The following is a 12,375-nucleotide window of genomic DNA, read 5'->3' on the forward strand; positions in this document are numbered from 1 at the left end:
CCTGGGAAGGGGGGGGGGTGTATGTGTTCCTAACCTAACCTTGATTATGTAAAGAAAATCCCCCATCTAAATGATAAAAGAAAAAAGTAATGCTTGTACATTTTATTAGTGTTTTAAAATTAGTGAGTTAAACTGTCAAAGCTTTGATTTTCCTTTCATGTGTGTCTGGGCAGGCCTAAGCCTCAGGTAACGCCCTTTTTCCTTCTCTGTCTCTTACTTTTCTTTGCACCTGTCCACTGCAGGCTCCCAGCAGCTCCCAAGGAGTCCAATTCTCCTCCTCTTCTCCCCTTTTTCCTCCTCCTACCCATCCCCTCCTCCACCCCCTCCTCCTGCCTCCTCAACCTCCCTCCCCCTTCCCCTTCTTCTATATACCTGCCAAGCTGGGCTCCTTTTTAGCAGCCATCTATCACTGCAAAGGAGTTCACATCAAAGGCGGTTGCACAGCAGTAGCTGAACGGCATCACGGTTGTTCCAAAGACAACCCCAAAGAGGGGCCTTAGTTGCGCCTCCCGAAAGTTGCTGGCTAGCTTTGGCCCAGTGTGGGAATGGTTTTTGCGACAGCATGGATAGAGGACCGTCAAGGGCCCCTTTTGGTCACTTCCGAAGAGCAAAAACGTGTCGAGAGGAGGCCGGTTTAAGATTTCAAACAGCACCTCCCCAGCGCGCATGAAAGGACTTGATTAGCATATGTCAAGAGGACCCGCATATATACTCGGTGTGTATGTACACAGGACTCTGATCTGATCAGTTGGCGGAGTTGGAGCCTCAGCCCCCGGTCCCAGCCCCAGGCCCAGCCCGGTATTGGCAGCGGCAGCTATAGATGTTTCTGCAAAGCCAGCAGCCGGCTCCCACCCGCCCAAGGAGAGAAGATCGCTCCAAGACAGTGAAAACTCCCCTGCTATCTCAGTGCAAAGTCCAGTCAGCGACCTCACAGGAGTAACCGGGCCTTTTTGCGCTTGTTTTGCTATATTTTTCCTCCAGTCACTCCCCCATCCCCGCTACATTTTTTTACTGGGGGGTCTTTTGTCTTCCGGATCGTCCGCCTCTCCCTCGGGCCCCTCCATGGCTCCCTTAGCCGAAGTCGGGGGCTTCCTCGGCGGCCTGGAGGGCTTGGGCCAGCAGGTGGGCTCGCACTTCCTGCTGCCTCCAGCAGGGGAGCGGCCGCCTCTGCTGGGCGAGCGCCGCGGCGCGGCGGAGAGGGGCGCCCGCGGCGGGCCCGGGGCCGCGGAGCTGGCGCACCTGCACGGCATCCTGCGCCGCCGGCAGCTCTACTGCCGCACGGGCTTCCACCTGCAGATCTTGCCCGACGGCAGCGTGCAGGGCACCCGGCAGGACCACAGCCTCTTCGGTACGTACCGGCACCCCAGCACCCCCGAGCCAGCCCGTGCGGAGGGAGCGCGCGGACCCTATCCGGTGCGAGGTGCGGGCTGGGGCTGAAGGGCGGGCCAGCGCGGGGACAGGGAGGACTTTTCTCCCGCAGGGCTGCAGCTCCAGACGCCGGGGGCGGGAGGGGAAGGGGTGGGTGCTCCGCCCGCACCTTGCGGCCCTGCCCTTTTCTGCTGCCTGGGGCGAGGCCAGGACTCGGAATCACGTCTCCCTCGCACGTCTCACCTCGCAGGCAGTTTTTAGTTTTGTTTTTTAAATCTGTTTTGGTTTCTCCTGCTTCTTCTCACATTGCCTCCAGCACCATTTACTTAACAAAAATTAACATCCGAAGCCATCTGCTTCTTTAAACATGCCCCCGCGGTTACGGGGTGGACAGTGACTTCATGGCTACTGCTCAGGGGGTCGCTCCTGTGCGGGGTGGGAGCATTTACCGTAACTGTTCACCCGAAGAGGTAGGTGACAGATTCACTTCCAGTGAGCGTCCCTGCTGTAAGGCTCACCTGCCTGCAATTCTTTGAGCTCTTGAAAGTTCTGTTTGGGCGAGAAAACCCAAGTACTGTTTGGGCGGGGCGGGGGGGGGCGTGGGGGGAGCCTATCCGGCTACTGAGCATGCCCAGTCGCTCAGCCAAGCTCCTCTAGAAATTCTGAAACCCGAAAGCAAAGATCTTCGTATTGACTGTGTGGAAGAGGAAATGGGGACGCGAAAGAGGATATGGGTGGGAACACACAGGGACGTGTTTCAGAATACCTCCGGCAGTGCCTGGGAACAGAAAGGGTTAAAATAAACAGGCGAAGGATCCCTATGACACCAGATTGGGAAATCCTATGGTCTCTATTGTTAATTACCCCCTAACTAGCTGTAGAGCTATCAAGTGCCTTCAACAGCCCGAGCCTTAATTTTCTTTTTTTCTGTACAATGATGGGCTTAAATTAGGTGATGACTTTTAAGGTGCTTCTAGGTTCTAACATCTCAGGATCTTCCCCCCCTTGCGGGGGTTTTCATTATATTAGAGTTAACCCGGTAGCATTCTCAAAGGATTCTTGGTCATCAAACTTGGGACATCACTGGAGAGATTTATTGTAGTTTTAACAGATAGGGTTTACTTGTCAGCAGCAATGTGAAAGGGCCCAACATCTGTCTTCCTTTCTCTTCCTTAGCGCACTGAGGGCTCTTTGAGAATCTCATTTCTGAATGGCCATCTCTTGTCCTCTTCCCCTTGTTCTTATACTCTTATCCCTTTTTTGACTTGCAGTACTCATTAAAACTTTGGAGAAGTGTAAATCTCAGTTTCAGGGGCATTTGTAACTCTAGATGTAGAAATGAGCATGTGGTGGTCATTTGGTAGCACTTAAAGGCTTAGAAAATTAACTTTTTAAAACCCATATGTTTGCAGCTTCCACTGATCTCTTCCAAATTCCCATTGACTATGAGTCAAGAGTGTCATGACCTACTGGCCAACCTTGGGGTCACTTTTAGAAAGTGGTTTCTAAATGGAGGAGGCTGAGATTCTGATTCTAAAGAACTCTGCTGACATCAGGTGGCTCAGTTTTCTTCAAGAATTATGGCACTCCTTTTATTACAGAAAGATTTTCTGGCTACTAGAAAGATTTAGAAAGGGACACAAGGGTGGTAAGGACTAAGAGTAGAGGAGCTAGAAGTTAGGTTTAGACTTAACCCCTACCCCTTGTGATACACAGTATCCCCTTGTGATACACAGTATAGCCTTGGAAATTCAGCTTTTAAGACACTTGAGATTCTTTTTTTTTTTTTTGAAATTTATTGTCAAATTGGTTTCCATACAACACCCAGTGCTCATCCCAAAAGGTGCCCTCCTGAATACCCATCACCCACCCTCCCCTCCCTCCCACCCCCCATCAACCCTCAGTTTGTTCTCAGTTTTTAAGAGTCTCTTATGCTTTGGCTCTCTCCCACTAAGACACTTGAGATTCAACCGTGGCCTCCAAAGACACCAGTTGCTTTTTTCATTTTGTGACTCTTAGTAAGACTACAGGAAGATATACAATTCTATGGGAAGAGATTATAAATATTTCTAGGCTTGATGACATTCATCAAACTGGTGTTTAAATCTCTTCCTTAAGAAAAGGATATTGTATACCAGAATTCCTATCTTGCTAGAACATTTTTCTTTTACTAAATTTTTGCATAAGCATTTAGTAATTGCAAAAATAGGACTTGGACCGATTTTGTAATAGTTCAAGTCACTTTATGGTGGGAGGCTACGTATCGGAACAAAATATTTACTGTTACACAAAGGGAAAAGAACGCAGATTAGTTTTCATAGCCTAAAGGAGGTGTGAATAGCCTCTACCATTCATTACAGTGCATCCTAGTGGCCTTGAATCACTAACACATCATAATTTACTGCAAGGGGGAGTGTAGGTGAGAAGAAAGTTTATGTTTAGCCTGTATAACATCATATGCTTCTCTCTGTATTTGCCTTCTTTTACTAGTGCTTCAATGATTAATTATGAAATTATTTTGCTATTTTTCTTTTAAACTCATTAATGTGTCATCAAAGTGAGAATTTTGAAGCAGCTTGAGAATGGCTATTGGTGATGCTAAATAACATGTTTGATAGTTTATACTAATTTGCCCGTGAATGATTAAATGAAAAACTCAGAATCCTGTATTTAAAATTTCAAAACCACATCAATAGAAGCTAAGCAAAAAGGTCTCAGTGAGGTTAATATAATTTCCTATCTGAGTTCTCTCTATATTTATAATAGAGTTTTTCTGCACAGTAGTACAGTAGGAAGATTTTACCTAATATGTAAACATGAAATCATTGCTTAAAAAAAAAAAGTTTAACCTGAGATCAAACATATTCCTTTAAAGGCTTTTCCTTTATTCTCCCCTATTCTCCATAGATCTGTCTGATGTGGTTGCATTGTGGGTTGACTCACCTGTTTATTATGATTTTTTAAAAGGCTGGCTTTGAAAATGATACCAGAAAGACAAAGTACCTCCAAGTCTTTTTATGGGACACTGGGCATTAGAAAATCTATCTAAAATCTGTGATTACCTCTTAAGGAAGGTTTTTCATGTCTACTCTTTGTTAAGGAATTAGCTTAGTTGCCACCTCATTTTATAAATAAGAAAGACTTGTCACATCTCATTTAAGAATCAAGTGATTACAAATTACTGTGTGGTATACTATTTCCTCAAGGAGAAAAAGGATCAGAATTTAAAAGTGTGGCTAAAATCTATAAGAGGAGCACAACAACCACATAACCTTGTTCCCATAAATCTCTGTGAACCATTGCAAAATTATTAATGCCTGGTTATGGATGAAGTTTTAGATGTTGTTTAATCAACTTGAAACCACTGAATGCCATTGTTCTAAAGAGATATGTGATTTCTTGTCTTTCTACAACTACATTGTTTTGGACAAGATAGCATTATCTTAAAATGAGAAATGGAGTCGAGGTGGTTTACCATTTGGTTTTGCAAGAAAAAAATGGATACTTTATAAGACCTGTTATATAATTGGTTTATATGGAAATGAAACTTATATTTTATTGTACTTGAAAACTGGTTCTATTATACATCCTAATCGTTTAATCAGTTCCTGTTCTCTGAAAGACAAGAGCATCTTAATGTAAATGAGATACTTAAAGAGAATTAAGTTACATGTGAGGCATAGTACGCTTTTCCACTTGAATTTAAAATTCAATACAATTTCAAGTAATTATACATTTGTAAGTTTATCCTGGATGAAATGCTGTTAATATATCTTCTACTGATCATGTTTTGGGTTTGTGTTTTTTTTCTAATAGAAATCACTCAACGGGGCGCCTGGGTGGCTCAGTCACTTAGTCGTGTATTTAGTAGTGCATGGTTGCTGTAGGATCCTTGATAGCTCTAGTGTTCTCCGTGATCTACCACTAGTTTGAGAGAGCTCCTTTGAGCTCTTAGGAATCTGTGTTTAGAGCTTAAGAATCTATGTTTCTGCCAAAGAATGAATTCGGCTCTGAACAGCATAGAACCCTCTGTATAACCAAATAGCCAGATTTTGTACTTTCCCTTGGCCTTGGGAACATCAAGTGTCCAAACAGGAACTTGTTCAATAAATCAAGATATGACACAAGAGCAAGAATCGGGCTAACTAGTGCACACTTATGCTGTTTGTAGAGCTGCAGAGGGGGTAAAGGAGCAGGGGTAGAAAGCTATCTCGGAAGGCAGTTCCAAGCATAGAAAGTATGTCTGTATATCCTTTCAGCAAAGAGTCAAAAGAACAAGACAAAGGAATTAGTCCAAAGGTTAGTGTCTACAGAGAAAAGGAGCAATGCATAGGGAAGCATTAATTTTTTTTCTATGGCATATCAGTGTATTAAGTGGAGAGTTTTTGATCCTAGTTTATCTATTGATAAAGAAAAATAATTTTAGAAAGTTAGCAAAAATAGCAAAAAATCTACTTGCATGCTAAAATCTTGGTATTTGGCTATCACGTTTAATGAATTATAAAGTCCCTTTACTTCTTTGAACTATCAATTTTGTTTTTAAGAACCATGTAATAGGAGACAGCACACTACGTAATCTATAAAGTTTTGAAATCACTGTATCATCCTGGAGTAGAAACATTGGATTAGGGCTCAGAACGATGTGAGTTCATGTGTTTACTTCTACTAATTCCAAATGTCATATTCTAGGGCAAGTCAATAAACCTTTTTTGTGCCTCAGTTTCTTTATATGTAAAAATGGGGATAATATTATCTTACATACCTAGCTTAGTGAATTGTTTTTTTTTTTTTTTTTGAAGACCAGGGAGAAAATATGAGTAGAAGTCCTTTATAAACTATAAAACACTAATATACACATACAAGGTATACTGGTTGCTGCCATTAGAAAAAGATTGACTTGAGTCATGGTTAGCAAAACCAAAACAAAACAATTAATAGAACATGGTTATAATTGACTAATGGAATCACAAAGGACTAAGAATACCTCTATTATGTACTAATTTATGATAATAATAGTTTCCACTTGTTAAATGCCTAAATGTGTTGGTCCATATGACTCTCCTGGAAAGATGCATTTCATCCATTTTGTATATGAGGAAACTGAAACATCAAAGAAGATTTACGACTTGCGTATTCAGACTAGCCAGTAAGTTACTGTAAAATTTTGTTACTGTAAATTTTACAGTAAGCTCTGAAGGTCAATCTGGTTTAAGGTTTTATACCTTTAACATTATACCCTGATGGACAATTTTTCCTTTTTAGCTTTTTTTTCCACCTGTAAAATGGGAGGATCATCATAATAAGACAGTTATATAGCACTTTTCAGACTTTCACCTACATTACTATATTTAGCAATACCAATCTACTCTTTTCAGTAGTCTATGTTCATTAATAAATACAAGTCATTATTTTGTTTATAAATTCAGGTATCCTGGAATTCATCAGTGTGGCGGTGGGACTGGTCAGTATTAGAGGTGTGGACAGTGGTCTTTACCTTGGAATGAATGACAAAGGAGAACTCTATGGCTCAGTACGTATTTTAAAAACATTATTATAATTCTTAAGGCTATTCATTTTTGTTCAGTAAAATACCTGCCAACAATGCATGTCAGAAGAAATATATAAAATATACACTTGTAGAAATTAAACATCTGCATCCTGGTTAATTTCCATGTGTCGGGACAGTAGTATCTAACTCAATTTCAGTTTTTAAACCCCAAACAATTATTGCTTTCAGTTTGCTAGTTCTTTCTGCCCATTATCCTGGGTCTTTCTACTTCCCTCTGTATTTTGATTATTCCTGCTAGAGACAGAGAAAAATGTCATTTTCTTCTGGCCATGTTAAATTCTTTTCACCTTTATATTTCATTTAATGTAAATTTTCTCCACCCATGATCATCTTCCATAGCTAAATATATATCTTGCTGACCTTCACATATAGGAAATGAGTGAATGAAGTCTTAGGATAATGTAAGCAACAACAGAAAATGGCAGCCATACTTGACCACGTCTGCAGTCTTGATAATTACAAGAGCCACGATTCAAAAAGCGACTGTGGTCTCTCCCTTAGGATAACATGTGGTCTGTTTTGAAAAGGCAAGAAATCACTGGAAATTTACTACATTTACCTAATAGTAACATCTAGATCAAAGTTAATGATGGAGAATGTATCATCAAACAATTAGTAAATACATAAAGGGAAGATCCATGATTTGGAATGATGCTTTTGAATTAGGACTTTGGATGTTAACAAGATCTTGAAAGGTTTCAGAATGATAGTGGAAACTTGCTATGTAGAACTTTGGCATCTAACAACAGAGCAAGATAAGCTACAGGCCTGTTTGGTGGGGATGGTGGTAGGAGGGAGATATAATGGAGCATGGGAAAGTTCTGGATATTTATTGAGTGTCTGGAAATAAAATTGAGAATTGATATTTAACTGAAAGTTCTTTGAACTAGGCTTCTGGGAGGCTTAGCAGACTGGGAGAAAGAATTCCAGACAACATAAGAACTAAAACAAAATTAAAGCAAAACCAGCTCCTCCATTTTTCTTCTTCGACAAGGATGTTGTTAGAGGCAAAGCAGTGAAAATAGAGCGATGAGACTTTGCTAAAGAAATTCTCTCAAAGGTGTTTTTTTAATGGTAGTTACTTTCTCTCTTATAGGAGAAATTGACTTCTGAATGCATCTTTAGGGAGCAATTTGAAGAGAACTGGTATAATACCTACTCATCCAACATATATAAACACGGAGACACTGGCCGCAGGTACTTTGTAGCGCTTAACAAAGACGGAACCGCGAGAGACGGTGCCAGGTCCAAAAGACATCAGAAATTTACACACTTCCTGCCCAGACCAGTGGATCCGGAAAGAGTGCCTGAATTGTACAAGGACATACTGATGTACAGTTGAAGCGTGACAGTGTCTTTACCGAAGAACCAAACTATGACCATTCCTTCTTGTTACAGTTCGCACCGTGAAATAACCCAGGAAGACCCTCAGAATGTTTTCTGGCGAGAGACTGACTTTGGAAAGGATATTGAGAAAGGACAAAAAATAACCCCCACATTTTGACTTGAAGCAGATCAAGACCTCTCTTTATACGTGGATTAAGTTCCCTTAGGTACACTGGGTCAGTCCTTACTGGAAAATTGAAGCTGAAAATCTGTTAAACTGTGGATAATGGGAACCCCACCTAGTTTGCTGCTGGTACCTCACCTCTCTGGATTATGTTTACTTTAAAAGTTACATTATAAAATAGACACTTCATGTTGAAGAAATAAATCAACGCAGTTGGCCAAAATTATTGGTACATAAATTCTGAGGACCTTGTAAGATTTTGCAGGTTATGGAGTTACATGTAAAAAACCCGGATGAAACGTGGACTACGGAACATGCATGCCAAGATGGAACATTTTTTTTTAAGGATGGACCTATTTATACATTTTCACTTTGCAAATATTTATTATATATATTTATTTATTGAAGAGTTTATTTTTTACTGGTATATGAAGATAATGCAAAGGAAAAAACAACAACAAAAATTCCTTTATCGTGCCATTGTCATGATGTCCAGAGCTGTAAAGAAGACATCATTTTTGCAACATAGTAAACATAGAATAAAATCTTGAATTTCTTTTTAAGAATAACATAGAGCATAGACTATATATATTTTTTGCAGTCAATTACCTTCTGAGTGTAACAATGGTTCCTTTGCCTTAGAAAAATGCTTTATCAAATTGTATTGAATTCAACACACATTCAAAAGGGAATTAAACACTTTTTATTTTGTGTTTTGTTCTCATTGCTTTTTAGATTAAAGTTATTCTACTAATACAACCTATTTGTTAAATGACAAGATTCTAAGTTCCCTGGGAAAAACTTTGATATTTAGAGAACTTCTAATGTTGAAAAGTATCAAATATTATAGGCAACTTATGCTCACTTATTTTTGTTATATCTCCTGTTTAGTCATTTATTCAGGAAGTATTCATTAAAGCCTACTATACAGAAGACACTGTTAGGCACAAAGGAAGTTGGTGGTCAAGACCCAAGTGGGCCCTTCATGGAACTTAATGTCCAGTAGGACAAACAGATGGCAAATAAGTCACCTAACAAATAAATACCATTAACTCTGCATTGTGATGTGCTCTATGAGGAAAGCAAGTTTCTGACACAGAAAACGGCAAATTTAGATAGGGTGAGTGAGGCAGAGAAGGCTTCTCTAAGGCGATGGCATTTTGATGGGTCGTAAAGAAGGAGGAGCTAGCCAGTCTAAGAGGAGAATTAAGAGCCTGATAGGAAGAGGAAACAAGGAGCCTGAACTCCCTGTGGTGAGAAAGAGTTTTGTGGCTGGAGTTTAGTGAGCAATGGGGAGAGGGGCACAGGTGAATTTAGAAATCTATGCTGATACAAGTCTGGTAAGTTCATAAAGGCCTTTCTTAGGTTTTGTTTGCTTCTGCCCTGAAATTGCCAATGTCATTGCCCTTAGACGTAGCATCGTCGGTGAGGATGCGGTAATGATAATGGTAGCAGCTGCCACCAGGTCCCAGCCGGGAAGGCTTGTAAAACACAGATTGCTGGGCTCCCAGTGCCAGAGCTTCTGATGTGTAGGTGTGGGGTAGATTCTGAAAACTTGAATTTTTTAACAGGTTCCCAGGTAATACTGATGCGATTGGTCTGGAGATCACACTTTGAGAACCACTCGTCTAGAGCGGTGTTTCTCAAACTTTAGCATACTTGCAAAATCGCCTGGTAGTCTTGGGAAAGGATGGGTTAAATTCTACATCTGTGTTGGGCGTGGATCTGAGATTTGGCATTTCTAACAGTGTCTCAGGTGATACGTGATACTGCTAGACCACGGATCGTACTTTGAAGGGCAAGGGTGACCGCCCTTGATGCTGTTTGGAGTTATGCCTATTCACTCCACCTGTCATTACTTCAATAAATTAATGGTTATGTGTGGGGTGAGGATAGGGAGTTGAAGATATAACTTGAATGAAGCTACACGGGAATGTGTATGCTCCATGAGGGGAGTTGTGTGTGCACTTGAGTGTGTACTGGGCGAGAGGGAAATATTTCAGCTCAAAACCACTTGGTTTTATAAATGTGAAAAATAACAATAAATGGCTTAGCAGTAATACTTTAGTAATTTTCAAAATAAAATACTTCTTATTTTTACTTTTATCGATAAATACAAGTAAAAAAACCAACACCTAGTTTGGTGCACAGTTAGATACGTATATTTAGAGTACCTGTCCCCAAGCAGGCACGATGAAGTAGTTCAAGTCTTTTGTAAAATGATGCTGGTGTCTGAATTTATAACTGTGGAAGAAGTTTTATAGATTTAAAGAGACCATACGCTCGTAAAACATGGTCCACAATACGTATCATTACCCGATAAAAATTTTTTGGGAGATATGATAAGAATATAGGTTAACTTTTTTTATTATTGGGATAGCTACTTGTAGTGATTTTCAGATAGGAAGTATGATTGAAGCAATGGCTTTATAAACTTTTAGAAAACTAAGAAGTCACCGCATCTTTTATTCTCTTTGTATTCATGTATCCGCAGCTCTTCCTAGGTCAGAAAAACAATTTGCACCTGCCGTATTAGTACTATCTGAAGAAATGATCTATTAAGTATCTGAATAGATTTCACTTGATACTCTTAAAGGGAAGTGTTGTGTGAGCATATTTAATTTACGTATGGAAGGATAAGAGTAATTTGATTTATTATCAAATCAGTAGTTTGAAAACAACGTGTTATATCTCAGGATGCCTGTGGAAAATGTCACCCATGAGTTATCCTTTCTGCTTATTTTGATTTTCTTTCCTTTTTAAATGTTCTATTCACAATCATATATTTGCTTACATTTTTCATTCTTCTTTGCTTGAAATATTAACTGTCAATTGTCCAACTTCTTTTCATTTTCTGCAATGGTAAAAGAAATCTAAAAACACGGGGGTTTGGTCAAGCTTTGGGGTGCAAATTCTGTAGAGTTTGGTTTTCAATTAAGTGAAATACCAAAACAATTCAGAAACCTAAAGCTATCAAACGTGTGAGATTATAGGTCTATTGTAAACATGAGATATAAAAGTCAGAAAGCCACTCAGGCTATCACTTACATTTATAATGCACTGTATGGAAATTGCCAGTTTTATGAATTAACTAATGATCAGAAATGCTGTATACACACACACTAAAACTCTGACTTCAATAAACTGTTATGCCTATAAATAGGCTATTTCTAATTCTAATGATGAAATTTAAAAAGCTATTACATATTATTGGTAAGCGAGGAATTAGTACATTAAACAACTCCTATGTGTTCAGAGTATGCTGCTTCTACTAGCAAAAATAATTTTAGTACATCTGGGGGGCTTAGTCCCCATAAATCCTGGGCTTTCAAGTTTCTCATAATCAACACTATTATAAAATGTTTCCTTTTCAGTTTATCGTAGACAAAGATCTATAAACTGAAATTGGGCTTAATTAACCTCAGCCTGTTGGTTCCTAGGATGATATCTTGGTCCTCAAGATGTACGATATGTGAGACTAAAGGCACATCACTTTCCTCTAGCCAACAATGTAGCGTGACTAATTATTTTGGTCAATAGTACAATGTTGGTTGGTGTGGTTAATTTCATTCATATAATTCCTTGACCCATTATTAGAATTGCTCAGTATCTTCCTACTGGCAGAGAAGGGGTTTAGTATGCCATGCCTAGTACTTTGGAACAAACCTAAATATTTTCATAGAACCTACAACTAACATTAGTCTAAGGTTCCCAAGGTGAGCCTACTCACTAAACCTACTGTGGGCTGGTGGTATACACAGGGGCAGTAGTGAAGAATTTGAAGGGAAGGGTAGAGACATATGTCATTCCACTGGTTGAACAATTCATTTCTGGCTGCACAAAACAATTCTGCAGGACACACTTGGACATTTAATTTTCCTTAGAAATTACCCTTTTTTACCTGGTTGGTAATATGTAAATAACAACG

The 12,375-nt window shown here is 39.8% G+C and overlaps 1 protein-coding gene across 1 annotated transcript; it reads left to right on the forward strand.

Moving 5' to 3' along the window:
* The first annotated feature begins 1,062 nt into the window (after positions 1 to 1,062).
* On the forward strand, positions 1,063 to 8,279 carry FGF20 (fibroblast growth factor 20). The gene is made up of 3 exons (XM_042982632.1): positions 1,063 to 1,348; positions 6,795 to 6,898; positions 8,034 to 8,279. Exons 1-3 carry the CDS (start codon positions 1,063 to 1,065, stop codon positions 8,277 to 8,279), a joined length of 636 nt encoding a protein of 211 aa, XP_042838566.1.
* Positions 8,280 to 12,375: the final 4,096 nt, after the last annotated feature.

This window comes from Panthera tigris, chromosome B1, assembly GCF_018350195.1.
Source record: "Panthera tigris isolate Pti1 chromosome B1, P.tigris_Pti1_mat1.1, whole genome shotgun sequence".
Taxonomy (NCBI): Eukaryota; Metazoa; Chordata; class Mammalia; order Carnivora; family Felidae; genus Panthera; species Panthera tigris.

What these genes read in the sequence shown, in the direction of transcription:
- FGF20 (XM_042982632.1), top strand. Translation starts at nt 1,063, where the DNA reads ATGGCTCCCTTAGCCGAAGTCGGGGGCTTCCTCGGCGGCCTGGAGGGC. An exon ending in GCAGGACCACAGCCTCTTCG is followed by an intron (nt 1,349 to 6,794) that starts GTACGTACCGGC and finishes TTATAAATTCAG; the next exon opens with GTATCCTGGAATTCATCAGT. An exon ending in AAGGAGAACTCTATGGCTCA is followed by an intron (nt 6,899 to 8,033) that starts GTACGTATTTTA and finishes TCTCTCTTATAG; the next exon opens with GAGAAATTGACTTCTGAATG.